At 37.7% G+C, this 21,203-nt stretch overlaps 1 protein-coding gene and 1 long non-coding RNA gene across 3 annotated transcripts in view; both read left to right on the forward strand.

Moving 5' to 3' along the window:
- The window catches only part of LOC134750165 (uncharacterized), a 169,429-nt gene that overhangs the window by 78,144 nt on the left and 70,082 nt on the right, over positions 1-21,203 (forward strand). The gene's annotated exons all lie outside the window — the stretch shown is intronic.
- On the forward strand, positions 3,649-21,147 carry LOC134750124 (apyrase-like). 2 transcript variants are annotated; one of them, XM_063685234.1, is made up of 11 exons: positions 3,649-3,859; positions 6,955-7,177; positions 9,803-10,000; positions 12,413-12,543; positions 16,467-16,617; positions 16,962-17,088; positions 17,786-17,937; positions 18,348-18,429; positions 18,984-19,121; positions 19,607-19,743; positions 20,850-21,147. In XM_063685234.1, the coding sequence occupies exons 1-11, from the start codon at positions 3,741-3,743 to the stop codon at positions 20,973-20,975; spliced, it is 1,584 nt and encodes a 527-aa protein (XP_063541304.1). In that variant the 5' UTR covers positions 3,649-3,740; the 3' UTR covers positions 20,976-21,147. The 2 variants fall into 2 exon arrangements, with proteins under 2 accessions (XP_063541304.1, XP_063541303.1); XM_063685233.1 differs by having other exon boundaries at positions 3,650-3,859; positions 20,579-21,147.

Below are 21,203 nucleotides of genomic sequence, written 5' to 3' on the forward strand. Positions count from 1 at the left end.
AAGGAAAATTTATAGTGAATTTTAGGTCGATTAGCTTTGAAATCATTATAAAAACATGAAGTGATTAGAAAAACAGCAAGGTAAGTAACCGGACGGGTCAGGGCCGTATTAGGGTAGAAGGAGTTTAGGGAGAATTGGAAATGGTAGCCAGAAAGTAAAACATTTTAAATCAAAAGTTTCAGAGAGTAATTTGGAAGACGAGAATCAGACAGGAAGACAAGGCAAAAGCGTTAAGGAATTATAGCCGATTGGAGAATCCAGAGCATCAGCCCGTGGGAGTAAGGACTGGGAGTTAGGACCCAGGTATGAGATGCTACAATGTACTCGTAAATGCTTGATTTGTTGAAGAAAATACAAATATCACTGTATGTATGCTTATTAGACTTGAGGAGTTTCCTCAATTACAAATAAATCTCATTGGCAGAACTAGATTTGGACAAAAATCGGATCTGTAAGTATATACTTTTAATAGAGAGAGAGTTCTGAGGTTTTTAATTGTTACCTCATATAAAAAAAACAACATACAACCAAATTAAAAAAAACCTCCTTTTGGACATTTGAAGTCGGTTAAAACATAATATTATATAAAATAATATATTATGTATTAAAATTAATATTGCTCCGTTCAGGTAAAAAATTTAGCATTTGTCATATTAGTGACTTGACGCATATGAAGAAGTTATAAACCTTATTCTGAGTTATAAACAGTGTCGACTGTCAAAGATATTATACTACAATATTGCACTTTATTCCAATGTGTTAAAGTTCAAAATGTGTACATATAAACGTCGAATGTATAAAGGGTAATGGAGTTACCACTGAGTATAATGCTTTTAACGTAACGTAAGGAAAATTGTGGGCAAAAATTAAAAGCAGGGATAATTTTAGAAAGGGAATTTTAAAGGCTTATATTTTGAATATAATGAATGAACTTTGTTTTACTGTTGAAGATGAGCAGGTATACTTTATCCTTAGTAGTAGGTACATACATATTTTTTACGAGAATATGTATAATGATGAGGTTTTATACTAAGGTTTTTACTGGGATATCAGCCATCAATGCCGTATTGTCATTGACATGCTAGAGACATATATATATTAACTCAATTAAAACTATGGAACGTCGCCTGTTTCGGGTTCCGTACGGTAGGGTTACGAATTGTAAAGGGAGCCGCACAATAAAAAATTTGAGAACCCCTGAGTTATACCGATATTTAAGCACGTCATCTGACCTGTGAGTTCAATATAATGTTAAACAACTTAGGTTGTTAAAGCCCCATGAAAATAAATGTAGTGGACAGGACACACTTTTTAGTAGGGTAGGTAAATAATGAGTCTGTCTGCAAACTTTACACCGGAAGGTGCATGGACGTCCTCGTGCAGGTGTGCGTTCTAATACACAGATCCTCATGAGAGTCATGAGAGACGACGGCACACCGCTTGCGTAACGTGTGCGTGCACGGCCCCAATATTTTAGTGCATTAAATAATAAGTCTGCAAACTTTACAGGCCTGCACACCGGAAGTATGTGCATGGACGTGCACGTACACGTGCGCGTTCTAATACACAGATCCTCATGAAAGTCATGAGAGACGACGGCACACCGCTTGCGTGACGTGTGCGTGCACGGCCCCAACATTTTAGTGCATTAAATAATAAGTCTGCAAAATTTACAGGCTTGCACACCGGAAGTATGTGCATGGACGTGCACGTACACGTGCGCGTTCTAATACACAGATTCTCATGAGAGTCATGAGAGACGACGGTACACCGCTTGCGTAACGTGTGCGTGCACGGCCCCAACATTTTAGTGCATTAAATAATAAGTCTGCAAACTTTACAGGCCTGCACACCGGAAGTATGTGCATGGACGTGCACGTACACGTGCGCGTTCTAATACACAGATCCTCATGAAAGTCATGAGAGACGACGGCACACCGCTTGCGTGACGTGTGCGTGCACGGCCCCAACATTTTAGTGCATTAAATAATAAGTCTGCAAAATTTACAGGCTTGCACACCGGAAGTATGTGCATGGACGTGCACGTACACGTGCGCGTTCTAATACACAGATTCTCATGAGAGTCATGAGAGACGACGGTACACCGCTTGCGTAACGTGTGCGTGCACGGCCCCAACATTTTAGTGCATTAAATAATAAGTCTGCAAACTTTACAGGCCTGCACACCGGAAGTATGTGCATGGACGTGCACGTACACGTGCGCGTTCTAATACACAGATCCTCATGAAAGTCATGAGAGACGACGGCACACCGCTTGCGTGACGTGTGCGTGCACGGCCCCAACATTTTAGTGCATTAAATAATAAGTCTGCAAAATTTACAGGCTTGCACACCGGAAGTATGTGCATGGACGTGCACGTACACGTGCGCGTTCTAATACACAGATCCTCATGAAAGTCATGAGAGACGACGGCACACCGCTTGCGTGACGTGTGCGTGCACGGCCCCAACATTTTAGTGCATTAAATAATAAGTGCAAAATTTACAGGCTTGCACACCGGAAGTGTGTGCATGGACGTGCACGTACAGGTGCGCGTTCTAATACATTAAAGTAACCCAACATTTTAGCGCATGCGCATGTGTAGTCTACTTATTACAAATTTCAAACGTGGAAAGTATATTTATTTGAATCCGTCTATCAAAATACAATTGCAATCGAAATAAAATCAATAGGTACACATATATTTATAGAAATGGTGTCAAATCAATATAGCTATAAGTATCGAGTTAAATTTAGAAAACGGTTTCAAGGTTACGCTTATAATGTAACAAGTAAGTGCCTAAATAGGATAGTCAGTTCCTAAAATAAATTAAGCATTCACGGCCTTTTTATTACTTACGATTTATTTTTATTACTTAAAACTTAGCAAAAAGCTCGTCGATGCAACCGGTGACCAGACAGAGAGCTGGCGGCTTTCTCTCGCAGCGCATAAGTATTGCCATTCAGCGAGGGAATGCTGCCAGCATCTTTGGCACAATGCCGCGGGGGCCTTATTTAAATGTTTTTTTAATTAAGAGTAGTTTTGTTTTTTAATTTGTATTATTTATAAGTTGTTATTCTTAGTTAGTTTTACTTTTAATTGAATAATAATATGATTACTTAAATAATTTTACCTTAAGTACCTATTTCTCAAAATATTTTCAAATACTCACTACATCTAATGTTCGAAATGTTGTCACCTAATAATTACCTACATATTACATAGTATACTTTATAATCATTTATAATATCTCGTTTGTAACGATCTTTTCTTCGCTAAAGAATACGTGTCACCTATGTATCTTTTATGAAAGTCGATGTTGCCTTTTCTACAAAATCATTCTAGTGAAAGTTAGACTTCCTACGTCAATAGAATTTAATTGCTTAAAAGACTAGTTCAATGTCTTAATTATTGTTCGTTTTAAAAATTTAAAACATAAACAAACCAAATTATCTCAACATGCTTAACAAATTTTGTATTGTACCTACGCGCCTTTTCCGTTACAAACGCGACCTTGATACAACACAATAGAGTAGCGAGTCGCATGACCATAGTTTCGCCATTGTGTAATGATCATTCCTACTAAAATTGCATTGACTTTAAATTGATAGTAGGTAGTTGATATCGCTTAGTATTACTTAACGGACCCGCTCAGTTGGACGTATATATATTTATAATTATTTATTTTAAAAAATGACAATTTAATTTATTTCATTAAAGGTTTTTTGTGACGACAAAATGAAAGTTTTGAGTAGTGTTTTGTTTTTGTGTCCAATTTTTGGAGCCGTGATAGGAGGAGTGTTACGAAACAATACATTTAGACTAGATATAGTGCATTACAACGATTTTCACGCAAGGTAAGGTAACATTCAATTGCATGCAACTGCAAGGTTGCGTTAAAGTATCTTCAGACATTCAAGGGAAAATATATTATAAGGAAAGGAAAACTAACTAAATAACAGATAAAGTAACCTGTGTGTCAACGTCAACTACGTAATCCACGCGAACGAGTTGAAAGTGGGGGAATCAACTTTTTCTCGACACTTGTTGCCATGGTTACGGTCACTTGGGTCACTTTTAAAACCAAAACAACAGGACAATTTTTGCACTTACTAAAATGTGAAGTAAAATGTGATACTATAAAATTAATAAGTAGGTTGTTACTTACTTATTAATTTTATAGTATTAACCGTTCGGATTAGATTAGTATATTTTACTACCAACTAATATAATTTAACTATAAAAAACAAGTTTACGTAGCGAAATAACGATGCTTATTGAACTTATCAAGTTGAACCACCATAATATGTACATATATACCTATAATAAAACAAAGCAATCGTTTCTCATAGGTACTAATCGAAATTGAAAATTTGCTTCGTACCTACACTGTAATTTTTTTATTAGGCCTCAATATTTTATCTTATCTTCCTATATGAAAATGAAAACTAGTTATAATTTAAAAAAAATGCCTATGCCTACACTTCCCATGCGGAGAGCTCTAGTTTTCGTCCACTTTGACGAAATTTTATATGGACTTATTGCAATCCTTAATATCTAATCAATATATACATATATATATATATATATATATATATATATATACATAAAAATGATATTTTGCAAGTATCAATTAAAAATGAAATATAATTATTTGCTAATTCGTCAAGTGAACGAAAACTAGAGCATGGACGGAAATTAGCGCAATGACTCTATAATTGTATAAATATTAATGAGAACAAGTACAATTATGAAAATAAAAGTAACTTACAGTCATAAAATGTATACGTTGAATAACGTTACCCGATAAATAAATCCCATTAATATGTACAGTACAGTACAGTACACGCCCCATCCTATAAGTCTGTTTAGTCCAAGAAGTTTTGGACCTACTTAATCATATTTACCTTCAAAATATTAGAGAAAGTAACGTATTTTGTGATCGCTGACATGCAAAAATTTACATTAGGACGCCAACTATGACTTTGTGCCTTTAAAGTTAAGGTCGCTAATCAATTATTTCACGAGCCTTATAAAATACATTCTTAACGCTAATAATATATTCAAGTCGACCAGTGTCACATGACTAGATTCGGTTTGAAGGAAATCTGAACCTTAATAAATGTAGTCAAAGTTGCTATTTGAATGACAAAAAGAGATATAATTTAGGCGCCTAAACAATGTGCATTGTATTTTTGCAAAGCGTTTGAGAAAAGTGAAGGGAATTCTGTAAACGAATTTAAACTTTATGGTCATATTTATAAAAGTTATTCTTTAAAGGGTTTCGTCATTTTGTACCTCTGATCAAACGTTTTTCAATTGGTTTTATTAATAGCTTGTAACTAAAGATTATTCTAGGTTTTAATTATAGACAAACACATTTGATATGTACGCGATACATTCAGGCCAGGGTTCTTCGACTAGATAGAATAACCACATTTTAAAAAAAACTGGCCAAGTGCGAGTCGGAATCGCGCACGAAGGGTTCCGTCACCCGTGCCATTACGCAAAAAAATCACGTTTGTTGCGTATGTGAGCCCCACTTACATATTTTTTTTTTTTTGTTTTTAGTATTTGTTGTTATAGCGACAACAGAAATACATCATATTCTGTTCATGAAATACAGCCTGGTGACAGACGGACAAACAGACAGACAGCGGAGTCTTAATAATAGGGTCACGTTTATACCCTTTGGGTACGGAACCCTAAAAATGAAGACCATTGTTCACGTGTTTTATGTTCCTGCTCCTGCGAGCGACATTTACCAATTAATACTGAACTATCCTTTTTTACGTAAAAGACTAGCATAAATTATATAGATTAAAATAGTACCTAATCAGCATTTTTGGATATTCGTTTTTCACATAATACGTACGACTACATAATCTGTATAATTTATGAGGTCATAATTCATCGTGAATTATACATTTTCCACGTGCAAGCTACGAGGATTCAGGGGATATAGATACCTATCTGTTATATTTTCTTAAATAGTTTAATCTAGTTTTCTCTATATCTTCTATGAATTATTTATTTATTTATTTATTATTATTATCTTATTTAAATACAAATCTTCTAAAAGGGTTAAGAGGGATTATATCGAAAACAATTTTTTTCAGTTAGGGGCTTGAAACTTCGTAGTTTGTGACAGACAAATTTCATGCCTTTTATAATTATTAACCGTCCCTACTGAATTACTGATATCTTTTGCTGCATAATGTTCTCTCATTTAGAATATATAACCACCAACATACAAATCCACGCATACGAAGTCGCGGGACAGATTATATGCCGCGGGCAACAGTAGATGTCTATACTAAAGAAAAAATAGGCCAAGTGCGAGTCGAACTCGCCCACCGAGGGTTCGATACTTTTTAGTATTTGATGTTATAGCGGCAACAGAAATACGTTATCTGTGAAAATTTCAACTGTCTAGCTATCACGGTTCATGAGAAACAGCCTGGTGACAGACAGACGGACAGACGGACAGCGGAGTTAGTAATAGGGTCCCAATTTTACCCTTTGGGTACGAAACCCTAAAAAACGAATTATTTATTTAAACTTTATGGCACATGTCATACATATTATACAATTATGTACGAATGGCCTAAATGTTCCAGTTTATATTAAATATTGTGAAGCTTCTTGCATGGTTACTCTAAATTATTACCGACACAACAATGGAGGTACTTACAGGTACTCTGACTTGACCAGTCCTTTGCGATGCGTCCTCTTTGACCGCCTCAACCCAAGTTCTGAACGAGTCTGTCCCCGTTACTCCGTGCCCCACCATTTGCTAAAACTACCGTGTTGCCAACAGTATAATGTTACTTTCCCAGCTGCCCCTGTATTAATCGGGGTAACGTACTAATGTTGACACAGTAGAATTATTATTTAACTGTTAAATGTTAACATTAATAAATCATGACATTATGTAAAAAATAATTTCCAGATTCGAAGAGACGTCAGTAAAGGATACAGTATGCAAAACGAACGACACAGGTTGCCTAGGCGGGTTCGCAAGACTCTTTTACGAGATCAAACATATAATAAGCCAGAAACCCGATGCCCTTGTCTTGAATGCTGGAGACGACTTCCAAGGCACCTACTGGTACACTCTGATGAAGGATAAAGTGATGTCCACCTTTATCAATATGCTGCCTAATGATGCACATGTAAGTATATGGATTTGTATGTTTTTAGGGTTCCGTACCCAAAGGATAAAAACAGGACCCTATTACTAAGACCTGTCCATCTGTCCGTCTGTCTGTCCGTCTATCTGTCCGTCTGTCTGTCACCAGGCTTTATCTCATGAACCGTGATTGGATAGTTGAAATTTTCACAGATGATGTATTTCTGTTGCCGCTATAACACGAAATACTAAAAAGTACGGAACCCTCGGTGGGCGAGTCTAATCGGTTTTTCTCGTACGCGGAGCCGAAGCCAGCGCGTATACGATTAAATTAAATGTGAGAGCTATACCGAGCGAATGCTGGGAGCCTAGCCAAGATGACATTCGTACATCGACAAACGCCAAAAGAATAGAAAAAATGTATGCGGGATGCGGGATGACAAATGCTACGGTAAGTCACATGACTACTGTCCGCGCGCGAATTCCGTGCACGGCTGAGGAATGTTAGGAATGTTAGGCGTCATGACAGAGTATTGTCATTTTGTACGTACGGGCGCGGCGCACACCCTCCCACTTCCTCGACCTCCGAATGCACGGAATTGGCGCGCGGACAGTATTTGAAAGGCCGCGTAGCCAACATGGAAATCGCTTACGCTCGTTACTGTCGCACTAATATGGAAGAGTGATAGAGAGATACAAAGCGTTTCGTTGTCGTAGCGATAGCGATTGTCACCTGGGCTAGGCTGGCAGTGTTTAACTGTTTAAGTTTCGATTTGCGTTTTCTATCATGAATATCATCAACTGTCGTCTTGGTTAGGGACCCTGCTCTTGCCCATGTCATAGAACGCACGCAGAAGTATCAATCGCCAGGGTGTAAGGACTAATTATTTACAGATGATGGAATCTAAAATTTAACTAGCCTATTAGGTGATTACATGTTGGGTAATGGCATAAAAAGCGGACGCCTGTCTATCCATAAAAAAGCAGATAATAATTGTTGAGATAAATTGTCCCAGGGGCACTTACTTATGTATGAAATATCACCAGTCGTATGTACCAGTCGTATTTCGGTGAAGGAAAACATCGTGAGGAAACCGTACTAATCCCAACAAGGCCTAGTTTTACCTCTGGGTTGAATGGTCAGATGACAGTAGCTTTCGTAAAAACTAGTGCCTACGCCAATTCTCGGGATAAGTTGCCAAGCGGACCCCAGGCTCCCATGAGCCGTGGCAAAAAGCCGGGATGAAATTATCATATTAATCGTCAGATACAGGTCAGGTCAAACCTTCCTCTTGAATCACTCTACCTATCTATTAAAAAACCGCATCAAAATCCGTTGCGTAGTTTTAAAGATCTAAGCACACATAGGGACAGACATCCATCCAGACAGGGAAGCGACTTTGTTTTATAGCTCACATATTTAGTCTGGTTTCATTACACGTGATCGAAATGATGTATTTTTTCGCAGGTAAAGTGATAATCGCGTAAAAATTAAATTTGTCATTTATTTTACATTAATTCTGTCGCCGTATATAACCGGACAATGAACATTAATGACCGGTCTTTGTCACGGCAACATTTGCGTAATCGCATACTACGGCTAAGAGATCAATTTACACGTGACATAATAACGGTGCTCTATGAATAGAGTTCTAGGTTGAATGGATTCATTTGATCATATATATGTATGCATCATACATATCTACACCCTTTACAGTCGAACTAATAAAATTGTATTGGTTAGCACATTGTTACTGGTCAATTCTCCACACTTGTATCGTAATAGTACATTGTTGCCGAGGGATAGAAAGAAAGGCATTTTCTGACGAGGTACCTAGATGCCAGGCCGTGGCTTGCCGAGGCCTGGTAAAAGGTCCGAGTCAGAAAATGTCTGTTTCCACCGAGGTATACATACTATACATAGTGCTTTTCTCAAACATCTAAGAAAATACTGAAATATATAATATATTTAGTGAATGTGGCATACATTATGTACACGTTCGTTCCGCAATGTTGCGCGCACCGCGTCAAATAAGTACTTCTGTGGCATACCTACTTCCGTGAGAATCAGACACACTCTCCGGATAAAAAAAATATGTTTACAGAATCAACGTTTGTAATTCCATCATATTTATCTTAAAAATAATAAATCAGTAGGTATAGGTACAAAAACTTGTCAAGTGACAACCCCGTGCCGACACTCTCAGCTCGGTCATAAAACTGCGGCGCGCAAAGAAGATTCACGGTTCGTGTGCGGTTATTAGTTTCAATTTTGCTTGCAGGCGGCGGGTATAGGTATAATTTTATACCTAAATCTGACTTTTGTGAAGGAGTGAATTTTCTGACCGCGTCCCCGGCAGCGGCTCCGCGCGCAGCATGCGCTAGCCGCGCGGGCGGCGGCCGGCGCCCAGCGGCAGCGAACAAAAATGGAATTTATATATGGGTTATTTTACTCGATTAGACTTTCTTTACACATCTTACACAATCAATTATTTCATTGTGATATATGGCCATGCCCATTGAATATGGTAATGTCCAAACACGTCGGTGCAATTCTGAATGAAGCAACGATTAACTAGACTCCACAACATTTCAACATATTTATTTTGGACCATAAGAGACTTACACTAATAAATATCAGTTAACTTCTATATTTGTTTATTTTCAGACTGTTGGAAACCACGAGTTCGACGATGGGGTAGCAGGCCTGGTACCGTACCTGAAAGCACTCAAGGACCCAGTGGTCGTTGCCAACTTAGACATCACTCGGGAACCTTCTCTACAGGGCTTGTTCCAGCCTCATGTGGTGCTGGAGAGGAAAGGAAGAAAGATCGGCATCATTGGGGTTACTACGCCGGATACCAAAGTAAATTTTAAATAATTTAATTAGTAACCGCTTGTACAATGGGCTTGTAAATTGTTTGACATAATGCCAACGGCCGCTTTCTATCACCGCACCGCTCGCCATCGGCAGGGTGTTCATCCTCAAACCCTAGCACCTAAATGGTCGCGTACTGTGCGGTTTAAGAGGAATTTCCTCCCGCAGACGCTTCGGCTGTGGAATGAGCTCCCTGCCGAGGTTTTCCCGAGGGGCTACAGTATGGGGTTCTTCAAAAAAGGAGTGTACAGGTTTTTAAAGGGTCGGCAACGCGCGTGTAATATCTCTGGTGTTGCAGGCGTCCATAGGCTACGGTAAGTGCTTACCATCAGGCGGGCCGTATGCTTGATTGTATATAAAAAGTAAAAGTAATTAATACCAAAATATTACTTTGCTAATCTGGGAAAATATAACGTGCTAGGTGATAGTCAATCAGTGCTAATCCGTTATACTTACTTGCGTACACGCAACTAATGTTTCCATTTCCACCCTCCCACCGCAATAATAAATACGCAAATAATAACAAACCACCACCAAAAGAAAAATACTCGACACGTGTTTCGCCTCTCTACGAGGCATCCTCAGTAGATGTTGACGGTCTGACGCCCGGCAACGAAACGAGTATATTACGGATTAGCAAAGTAATATTTTGGTATTAATTAATATGGATTTCCGCAAAGTAACGCCTGATTCTATCCATTAGTAAGTTAGTAACTATTTTGATTTATATTTAAAAGACACTACTTACTATAATAAAAAAAATGTTTATTGAGTTCGCACAAACAAACGTAATTTTACTGAGCAGGTGTCTCTTTTTAAGTGTACAATGACACTTGTGTCAAGAGACACCGCTCTCCCGTAGGTGGTAACAGAATGTATAGGTATATAAAAGCAATGGCTGTGGCTTAAAACTAATATTTCTTCAAAATAACTAAAAATAGAAAGAAATTAAGTATATAAAACTAATTTTAACAAAAATCTGTTCTTAATAGAGTACCTAAGCCTTTTTTTTATATGTAAGGTACAATGAGGTGGACTACAATTTTAATAAAGTTTTAATAATCGGTGAAACTATATATTACATAAATTATATACCGATAATAGATGTTATGCAGGTACTAAAGAAAAAGTGATGCACCACTGGAGGGCTTGGTTACTTTATCTGTAGTAGTACCTATAGCATACTATATGTGACGTCTTCAACCAAAAGATACCACATTATCGGTTGTCGATAAGGTTGATTTCAAATGGAAAGAAGCTATTATGGAAATAGCGCCTAATTGACAACCGACAATAAGTACCCTTTTGTCTAAGAATGGCACATATATTTTCCGTTTATAGTTTTATACTTACTATATATTATGTAGATAACATTTATTTTACTACTTTAGTTACTCTATTTATACGCAACATTACTATTCGATAGTCGTATACGTAGATGTCAGAGTCAAAAAAACGTCATACAACGTCATAAAAAAACTATAAGCATAACCCAATTTGTTCTGCTGAGCAAACAATGAAATTGTCACAATCACAACCTGTACCTCTCGACCAAAACGTCGTAAGCGCCGTAAAATTCATGGCGCTTACGCGTTTAGCTCGCGAGATTCACGCTCCGCTTCTATGGTTTGATGCCAAAACGGCAGCAACTCATGGCGCAAAATACTAGTTCTCTGTGCCGGTTCTATACGTTAGTAATAATAGTTCAATAGCTGAGCGACGAAAACGAAGCAATTCGACACAGCGGGAATTTATGTTTTTATTTTATTTACAACTAGCTTTTGCCCGCGACTTCGTCTGCGTGGACTTAGCAGCAGCTAAAGTAAGTGTAGCGCCTGGAAAAATTTTCATAGCAATCATTTAATTTTAAGCACATTATGCACACAAATTAGCAGGGACTTCATTAATTATCTCAATTCCACCCCGCTTTTTACTTTCTTAAGGGATGACATTCGGGATAAAAACTATCCTATGTCCTTCTCAAGGACTCAACCTATCTCTATGCCAAATTTCATCTAAATCGATTCAGCGGTTTAAGCGTGAAGAGGGAACACACAGACAGAAAGACAGACAGACAGACAGACAGACTTTCGCATTTATAATATTAGTATAGTATGGATGATAGAAAACGAGTGGCCCGTCTGCTGGTATGCAGATACATTCATCTATTCTATAAATTAAATTAAAATTAAATAATCATAATCATCAACATCATCATCATTTAATAATCATCTATAGCTCCTCAGGAGAATTTTAGCGATACTAGAAGTATGTAAAAGCATCCGTGAGAGGCCGAAGTGGAATACTCTGCATATAATCTCTTAGAACAACAACTATCCGCTATAAATTAATTAAGAATGAACCATAGTTAAGACGCCTATTATGATTCTTTACTCGTAGGACCTATCAAGCCCGGAAGGCGTTAAATTTCTGGACCCTCTACCTATAGTGCAGAAGGAAGCCAAGCTGTTGACTGAACAAGGAGTTGATATTATCATCGTGTTATCCCATTGTGGACTTTACGTTGACAAGTGAGTATCTCCTTAACATGTCCTTAGAGTTTAGGTCCTTATCCGAACGCAGCTCGCAGAGCACTGGGGTGGCGGCCGTGCGTTCTTGGGATTGCAGATATCATTGTTATTTGAGCGTTTCTTTTTTTTACCATTTTTTTATGAGACCTTTTTTGCCACTTGTGTTATTTTCACGAGCCCTTTTCATCCTTATAGGAGAAAAAAAGTGTACCAAAATTTCCATACATTTTTCAAACTTTCCTTTTTGTTACCGCCATACAAAGTATAATATGGGGAAATGGTAACACAATAGGAAAAAACCTTGGGACATTGTTTTATCTCATTAGGATCGAAAGAGCTCGTGATTCTGAGTAGAAATAACACAAAAGTTGCAAAAAAGGTCACATAAAACAAATGGCAAAAAAAGAAAAACTCATTTAACTGTTATTTTTAACAAAACAAGATGCAATAATTAAGTTTTTTTTCCTGGCTTATATTGAACTATAAATTTCATAAATATCTACGCCAGTTAAGTAACAACACCAAGTATGAGTGAAACCTACCGGCAGATATTATAAATAATCGTGCGTAATGGGTTTAAAAACATCCAAGATTGTTTAAATTTATACTACATATTTTTTAAGAAAAAAAAAACCGACTTCAATGGGGGATGCCGCTGAAAGTTTACTTATTGTTGATGGTGCACTCTTAGATTCCAGAGAATGAAATGAAATAGACAGCATATTTTGCGTAATTATCCTAATCCATCTTTTGACTAATTTTGCCTAATTGCCTAATTATTATAATATTGCCTAATAATGTAGAAAAGGAGGTAAAACCACCCACTTTTCTAGTAGCATTTCGTTTTTGTAAGGGTCGCAGTTCTAACCTAACCTATAACCTAACCTACTTTTCTGATAGCATTTCGTTTCTGTAAGGGTCACAGTTCTAACCTAACCTAACCCACTTTTCGAGTAGCAATTCCGGGTCCGGGTCTGGGTCCGGATCCGAGTCCGGGTCCGTGTCCGGCTGTCCGGGTCCAAGTTTGGGTCAGAGTTCGGTCCGGGTCCGGATCCGAGTTGGGGTCCATGTCCAGACCCGGGTCCGGGTCCGAGTCCGGGTCCAAGTTTGGGTCTGGGTCCATAAGGAAGAGAACAAATCGCCAAACGTGAACTATGTGTCATTGAAGAGTTCCATTCTGATCATCATCAGCAGTTCCACTTAATCAAATGTCACTTTTTCAAATGTAAATGCTGGATTTGTTGATGAAAATACAAAAATCACAATATGTATGCATTTCACATTTGAGGAGTTCCCTCGGTTCCTCATGGGTCTCATCATCAGAACTCGAGCTTGACAAAAATATGCCTTAAAAACTTAAGTTGCTTAACAAACATAAAGAAGAGGACAAATCGCCAAACGTAAACTATGCGTCATTAAAGAGTTCCATTCTGATCATCATCAGCAGTTCCACTTCATCAAATGTCACTTTTTAAAATGGAAATGCTGGATTTGTTGATAAAAATACAAAAATCACTATATGTATGCCTTTCACATTTGAGGAGTTCCCTCGATTCCTCATGGATCCCATCATCAGAACTCGAGCTTGACAAAAATGTTTCTTGAAAACCTAACTTGCTTAACAAACATAACGAAGAGGACAAATCGCCAAACGTGAATTATGCGTCATTGAAGAGTTCCGTTCTGATCATCATCAGCAGTTCCACTTCATCAAATGTCACTTTTTTAAATGTAAGTGCTTGATTTGTTGATGAAAATACTAAAATCACTATATGTAAGCCTTTAACATTTGAGGAGTTCCCTCGATTCCTCATAGATCCCATCATAAGAACTGCGTTTTGACAAAAACGGGACCAATCTGTATGTATATACTTACAATCAAAAAAAGAATTTTCAAAATCGGTCCAGAAATGACGGAGTTATGGAGTAACAAACATTAAAAAAAAAACAACCGTATTGATAACCTCCTCCTTTTGAAATCTTGAAGTCGGTTAAAAATAGACCGTTATAAAATCTATACTATATTTTATAATATTAAAACCATTTAACGTCATACCTATTTTGATTGTGATTACTCATCCATTATCCCGTTCAGATTTGATGGAAGATCTTATCGGGTTTATCCACATCTATCGAAGTTTATTTTATATTCGACTTAAAGACAATTTAAATGCAAAGACAGTAGCCTAGCGCCATAAATTCCAATAAAGATGTCATGCTATAAAGTATAATGCCGAAGACAGGCAATAGCATCGGTGGCAAAGGAGTGAATAGATTTTTACAGAGGGATATAGTTTCTGCTTACTGTAGATTTATTTTCTAGGTAAATTTGTGATACTTGGCGAATCGCCTTTGCGAAAATGGCATCCTTGACAGGTTTTTAATTAACACAGGGTATCTTACTGAAAGTTTCTCGTACAAACTTCTATCTCCGTTAAGGTTTTAACACTAACTTTTTGGCATATTATAAAGTGTTAACCTGATACTATGAATCCACTATGCCGATTTAACATTGCATCATCTAAATAAAAGTAAGCCAGTCTATTTTAGCGGACCAGATTAAATGAATCCACAATTGGGTAGTTGACATTTTTTTATGGTATCAGTCGATCAGGTTTGTTTTGAGGATCAAATGTCTGTATGGGACCCATTGTCTTAAAGCAATACAAAGACACAAATGATGGTCAATGTCTGGCACCCGCACTTTAATAAGCAAACGCTGTAACAAAATGGCAGCACATCGTGACGTCATTGTGTCACTTTCGTCTTTAAGACGTCTGTATGGGACCCATTGTCTTAAAGCAATACAAAGACACAAATGATGGTCAATGTCTGGCACCCGCACTTTAATAAGCAAACGCTGTAACAAAATGGCAGCCAACGTGACGTCATTGTGTCACTTTCGTCTTTAAGATGTCTGTATGGGACCCATTGTCTTAAAGCAATACAAAGACACAAATGATGGTCAATGTCTGGCACCCGCACTTTAATAAGCAAACGCTGTAACAAAATGGCAGCACATCGTGACGTCATTGTGTCATTTTCGTCTTTAAGACGTCTGTATGGGACCCATTTTCTTAAAGCAATACAAAGACACAAATGATGGTCAATGTCTGGCACCCGCACTTTACTAAGCAAACGCTCTAACAAAATGGCAGCACATCGTGACGTCATTGTGTCACTTTCGTCTTAAAGACGTGACGTTTTAGAAGACCCCCAAAAAAGTGAAGCAACGATCTTAAAGATAAAATAAATCCAGGCTTTCATCATCTTTAGTAATCTTACTATTTTGTTAATAATTGCCAAAATATACTCATAACATGACTGAGGGTCGTTATTCTATTCACCAAGGCTCGATCAACAACCTGCTCGATTTTCCGCCTTCCGAATAATGGATGTCTATATAGATTCGTGTACCGGAAGGCGCAGCGTGGGAAGGCCCCCCACAAGGTGGACTGATGACCTGGTAAAGGTCGCGGGAGTCCGCTGGATGCGGATAGCGCATGACCGGTCATTGTGGCACTCTTTGAGGGAGGCCTATGTCCATCAGTGGACGTCCTCTGGCTGATATGATGATGATGATGATATAGATTTCTGGCTGGTTTTTACTATTGTGCCGGTTGCTCTGGAGTGAATTGCGATTTGCCTTCGTTTGTAGCTTCGGGAATGCTTAACCCTGTAAGCCACTTGCATGTGAGCGTGTGCTCCCGTTAGTGGCATTGTTTTAGCCCGTATGATCCGCAATATCTGACATTGCTTCCAGTCAGTCGTACTGCTTCAACAAGTGAGGTAGACTTCGTACAGCTCTTCCCTAAAGTCACTGCTTTACTGTGTATAAACGGACTCCCTGGAGCTGACCGGCACAACTATGTCAACTCAACGAATCAGTGGACGTACCCTACAAATATATGTTTTACCTACAGAGCAATGGCAAAAGCAGTCGGCGAAAATGTAGATATCATAGTCGGTGGACATACTCACAGCCTGCTCTGGAATGGAACTGCTCCCAGCCATGAAGTGGTGGCCGGCAGCTACCCAGAATACGAAGAAGCTGACAATAGGCCGGGGCATAAGGTATGTTGTAACCAAGGACTTCACATTCTAGAGATGGACTTCTTTATTTGCATCCAAGATTTTTTTACATTACATGATAACATTTAGACATAGACCCTGGTAGTGTCGCAAAAATGACTAGACGAAAGCCCAAAAAGAACTATTTAGGGGTTGCGGTGTAACATACTGGTAACATATGACTGAATTATTTTATTTTTATTTGTTTGGGTAGTACTCATTTTTAGAAGATCGAGTTCCAAGGCATAAAATGTGTTAGGGAAACACTAAGTTCTAGTAACCTAGCTTAGGGTGATGATGATCATAATTTATCTTTTCTTTGTGAATATGCCTTTGTGTTTTTACAGGTTCTTGTTGTAACAGCTTCAGCGTACAGCAAATATTTGGGAAATATTGGTGTCAATTTCGACGCAAATGGGGAAATTGTATCTTTTGACGCCGAGCCAGTATTTTTGGACAGAAGTATTCCTGAAGGTATTTGCAGTGAAGCCAGTGAAAGAACATAAATAAGCAGGGCTACCCAAAAATGTTTGACCTGTAACGGACAAAAGAAAACAACTCACATATACTATGGTGCAGTGTAAAAAAAATTTTTGTAATAATGCCATGAGCCAAGAACAATATGAAAAATTTTTTTTTTAATGAAATAGGAGGCAAACGAGCAGACGGATCACCTGATGGTAAGCGATTACCGCCGCCCATGGAGACCCGCAACACCAGAGGGGTTGTAAGTGCGTTGCCGGCCTTTATGATGGGAGTACGCTCTTTTCTTGAAGGTTTGAAGGTCATATGGGTCCGGAAATACCGCAGGCGACAGTTCATTCCACAGTTTAGCTGTGCGAGGCAGGAAGTTTCTAGAGAAATGCACAGTTGAGGACTGCCAACCATCTAAGTTGTGAGGATGGTAATGTTGTCGCGTAGGGCGATGGCGAAAAGAAGCGGCAGGGATTAATCCGAACAATTCCTCGGAGCACTCCCCTGTTGTGATATAAGTGAGGAAAATGAGAAATCCAAATGAGCTATTTTTATAATGACACAAGATTGGGATTGTCTGTCCACAACCCCTGTTATATTTTTATTTTTATAGGGAGCTAAATCACAATGCAGCTGTAAGAAAACATAAGACTAAATGAAAGCTTAATGAAATAATTACCTATTGTTTTATTTTTAGATCTAAACATAAAAGCACTTATGAGACCTTACATTGACCAGATTCACAAGACCATAAACGGGGTGATTGGCACCGCCACTGATGAATTAAGCATGTGTGGCACGGAAGAGTGTGCTCTCGGAGACATCATTGCGGATTCCTTCTTGGATATTGTGAGTTGATTCCGATATTTTTATTGTTCAGAATTCAATTTTTAGCGCTGATGTTTTACTATTTTCACTTTAAAAAAAATATTTTATGCTAAAAACGTCTTATATGATATTTATCATCTTATAATGATATTTAATATATATTTTAGCTACTAATGTTCGATATAAAGTTGACAATTGTTAATGAGTCTTTTAACGTACTGGTACTCCTAAACGACTTACAAATGCAGCTCTTTTATACAAGGCTAATAAACAAGACAATCCAATGAGCTGATATTACGCCATTAAAATTAATATGGTTCTAATTCAATGGACTGGTTTAATAATTAATTTCAAGTCGACCATATTTTATTTTGCTTAAGTTCTGTTATGAAATTTAAAAATAATACGTAGGTACGTGTTTCTTATTACAGGCAAGACAGAAAGCTCCATCAAATCTGACGTCTATATCGCTTATTTTTAATAAAATGATACGGACTTTTATTGACAAAGGGGGTGAGTAATAGCAAAGAGGATATAATAAGATAGAGCGGTACTGTCATAGTAAATTTTGTAACCACTGTAAATTCACTGCCATCTATCGACATACTTTAAAACTAAAAAAGAAAGATTTGTAAAAATACGTTAAAATGTATTTAAATATGGATAAATGATTTTTTTATTTGCATTAATTATTTTTATATGATTTTAACCCATGTTCTTTAACGGATATGCGTTAAAATTATAAATAACAAACGAAACCGTCAACGCCCTCTATACGAGAGTAGGCCAAAGCTAGTGGCGCCATCTGATCGAGAATCAAATTTTCGTGATTTTTCCTTAGACTGTATCCATCTATTACGGAGTTATATCTATCTTTGGTAATAGGCACTATCGAGTTATCGACAACTTCAACTTCGACTATTAAAAAAAATACTGGTGATATTTTTACGCTGTTCTACGTATTTATGAAGATTGTGCAGTCAAGCAAGGAAGTAAAAAAATAAGATTACAGTTTTGAATAAATGATTCCATTGTTTGGATTACAAAATATGTTTATATGCTTTCAGACATAACCCAAGGCGATATAATGAACGTGCTACCTTTCGGCAGTGCAATACTGTCATTCACGATACAAGGGAAATTTGTAAAACAGGAGCTGGGGGAATCGTTGATAAAGAATCCATTTAATTTGCCACAAGTCGGAGGTAAGTGTTACTATTGTAATCCCTATAAGATACCTTTATGTTTGATTATTACGAGACAGGAACACTTACCTTATTCTGTTATATCTGTCCGACTGCATCATCAGAACAACTCCATTTTAGGAAATTATCATTGCAATGTCATCAAAATTATAGCAGTTTACCAATTTTAATTTCAAAGTTTGATACTGGGAATTGGTTTTGAAACTTTTGAATAAATACCTATAAGAAGTGTAGAGTTAGACCAAGATAGCTCTGCAACGATTATGATAGCACAGACTGTGCGAGCGTTATTTATACGTCATAGTTTCATAGAAGTTTGACGTTTAAAATAACACTTACACAGTCTATTAGGCTATCAAAATCGCTGCAGACTTCAGTATCTTGGTCTAACTCTATGTGTGTGATTTGCGAGTTTTGCGACCACATCCATATTTTGCGTTTGCAGTTCTGATTTTATTGACATTGTTCTCAACAATATTTTTCAGGTTTTAAACTAACCGTGAATATTACTAGCAAAACCATAGATTCAATTTTAGTCAAAGAAGAGGATGAATGGAAAACGATGGAAGACGAAAAAGAATACCAGTGCATTACGCCACAATTTGTGAAGGACAAATCTGAGGTAAGTTTATAATGGATAAAAACCTAAACCTAGTTTATATCCTCGATACTAAAATAAGTTCGTTTTTTTTTATATTATAAACTGATCGGCGATTGGCCCTAGTCACACCTGATTGAAAGTGAAGACAGGGCCTAAGATGGAGCTCACCGGTTCAGTAACAGCCTATTCACTCTTGTTTTAAAGAGACCGAGGTCATATTGATCAGGGAATACAGATGGCGGGAGCGCATTCCATTCCTTAGCCGTCCGTACCAAAAAGGCAATTTGTCCGTGCGATCTGACATTTTAGTACCTACAGAATTGGTGCAAAGGCAGAATGAATTGGTGTTATTTATCTATCATGGTATCACTGAATGGGCCCTACCAAAGACCAGCGCTGCGCCGGTCTGTATAGTGGCATTAAGGAAGACTCAGTGTAGAACAGTCCGGATCCAGGCCGTACTATAGAAAATGAAGTGTCGGACGGGACCCGGAACATTCTAGCGCGAGTAATCCTTAAAGGATTGCTGAGTAGAGTTTGTTTTTTTAGGGTTCCGTACCCAAAGGGTAAAAACGGGACCCTATTACTGAGACTCCGCTGTCCGTCTGTCCGTCTGTCTGTCTGTCTGTCTGTCTGTCTGTCTGTCACCAGGCTGTATCTCATAAACCGTGACAGCTATACAGTTGAAATTTTCACAGATGATGTATTTCTGTTCCCGCTACAACAACAAATACTAAAAAGTACGGAACCCTCGGCGGGCGAGTCCAACTCGCACTTGTCCGGTTTTTCTGCCTATGTGCTATGTATATGTATGAGAATGTCTCGAATAAATGTGTTTTATTAATTTGGTTTTCAGCATTTAAACACCAACGCCAAAGACGTAATAAACATTGCAAAAGATTGGGAGACTTTGACGAGTTACATCAAAAAAATCACCACTATCACCTCCTCGGTAGACGGACGACTCAAAATTATAAGCTGAATGTGATAGATACTTTTAAACTTTTTAATATAAGGGAAAACTCACGTGAAAAGAAATCCCCAACTTCTGACTCAGTAGGAAACGAGCGATTCCTGGCAAATTACTTACTTTTCGCACTTGTATTACTAATTTGTATTGATTTCAGTTTTTAAACACCAACGCCAAAGACGTTACTCAATTGGGCGAAGAATCCGAGGTGTTGACGAATTACGTCAAGAAAATAACACCTCTTATTCTCAAGTATGATGGGAGACTCATAGTTAAAATTTGAATGTAGACATAGACATAGAACATTTTTATTCAACATCACATGAAATGGCAGTTAACAGATAACGTAATACATTTGATACTTAATGTAACGTTGTGTTGGTAATGTGATACTTTTTACTTTAAGTAATATAATAAAATCAATGATTGTCTGATTTTAGAGACATGTTTGTACAGATGTTTTTTATTTATAAAAAATTACCATTATTGCACAAATATGGTTATGCTTCTC

Source organism: Cydia strobilella, chromosome 19 (genome assembly GCF_947568885.1).
Source record: "Cydia strobilella chromosome 19, ilCydStro3.1, whole genome shotgun sequence".
Lineage (NCBI taxonomy): Eukaryota > Metazoa > Arthropoda > Insecta > Lepidoptera > Tortricidae > Cydia > Cydia strobilella.

Bases quoted from the DNA above. Each gene is read 5' to 3' on its own strand.
- LOC134750124 (XM_063685234.1), top strand. From the start codon at position 3,741: ATGAAAGTTTTGAGTAGTGTTTTGTTTTTGTGTCCAATTTTTGGAGCC. The intron at 3,860-6,954 runs GTAAGGTAACAT...AATAATTTCCAG, and splicing joins TACAACGATTTTCACGCAAG to ATTCGAAGAGACGTCAGTAA. The intron at 17,089-17,785 runs GTATTTGCAGTG...TTTTATTTTTAG, and splicing joins GGACAGAAGTATTCCTGAAG to ATCTAAACATAAAAGCACTT.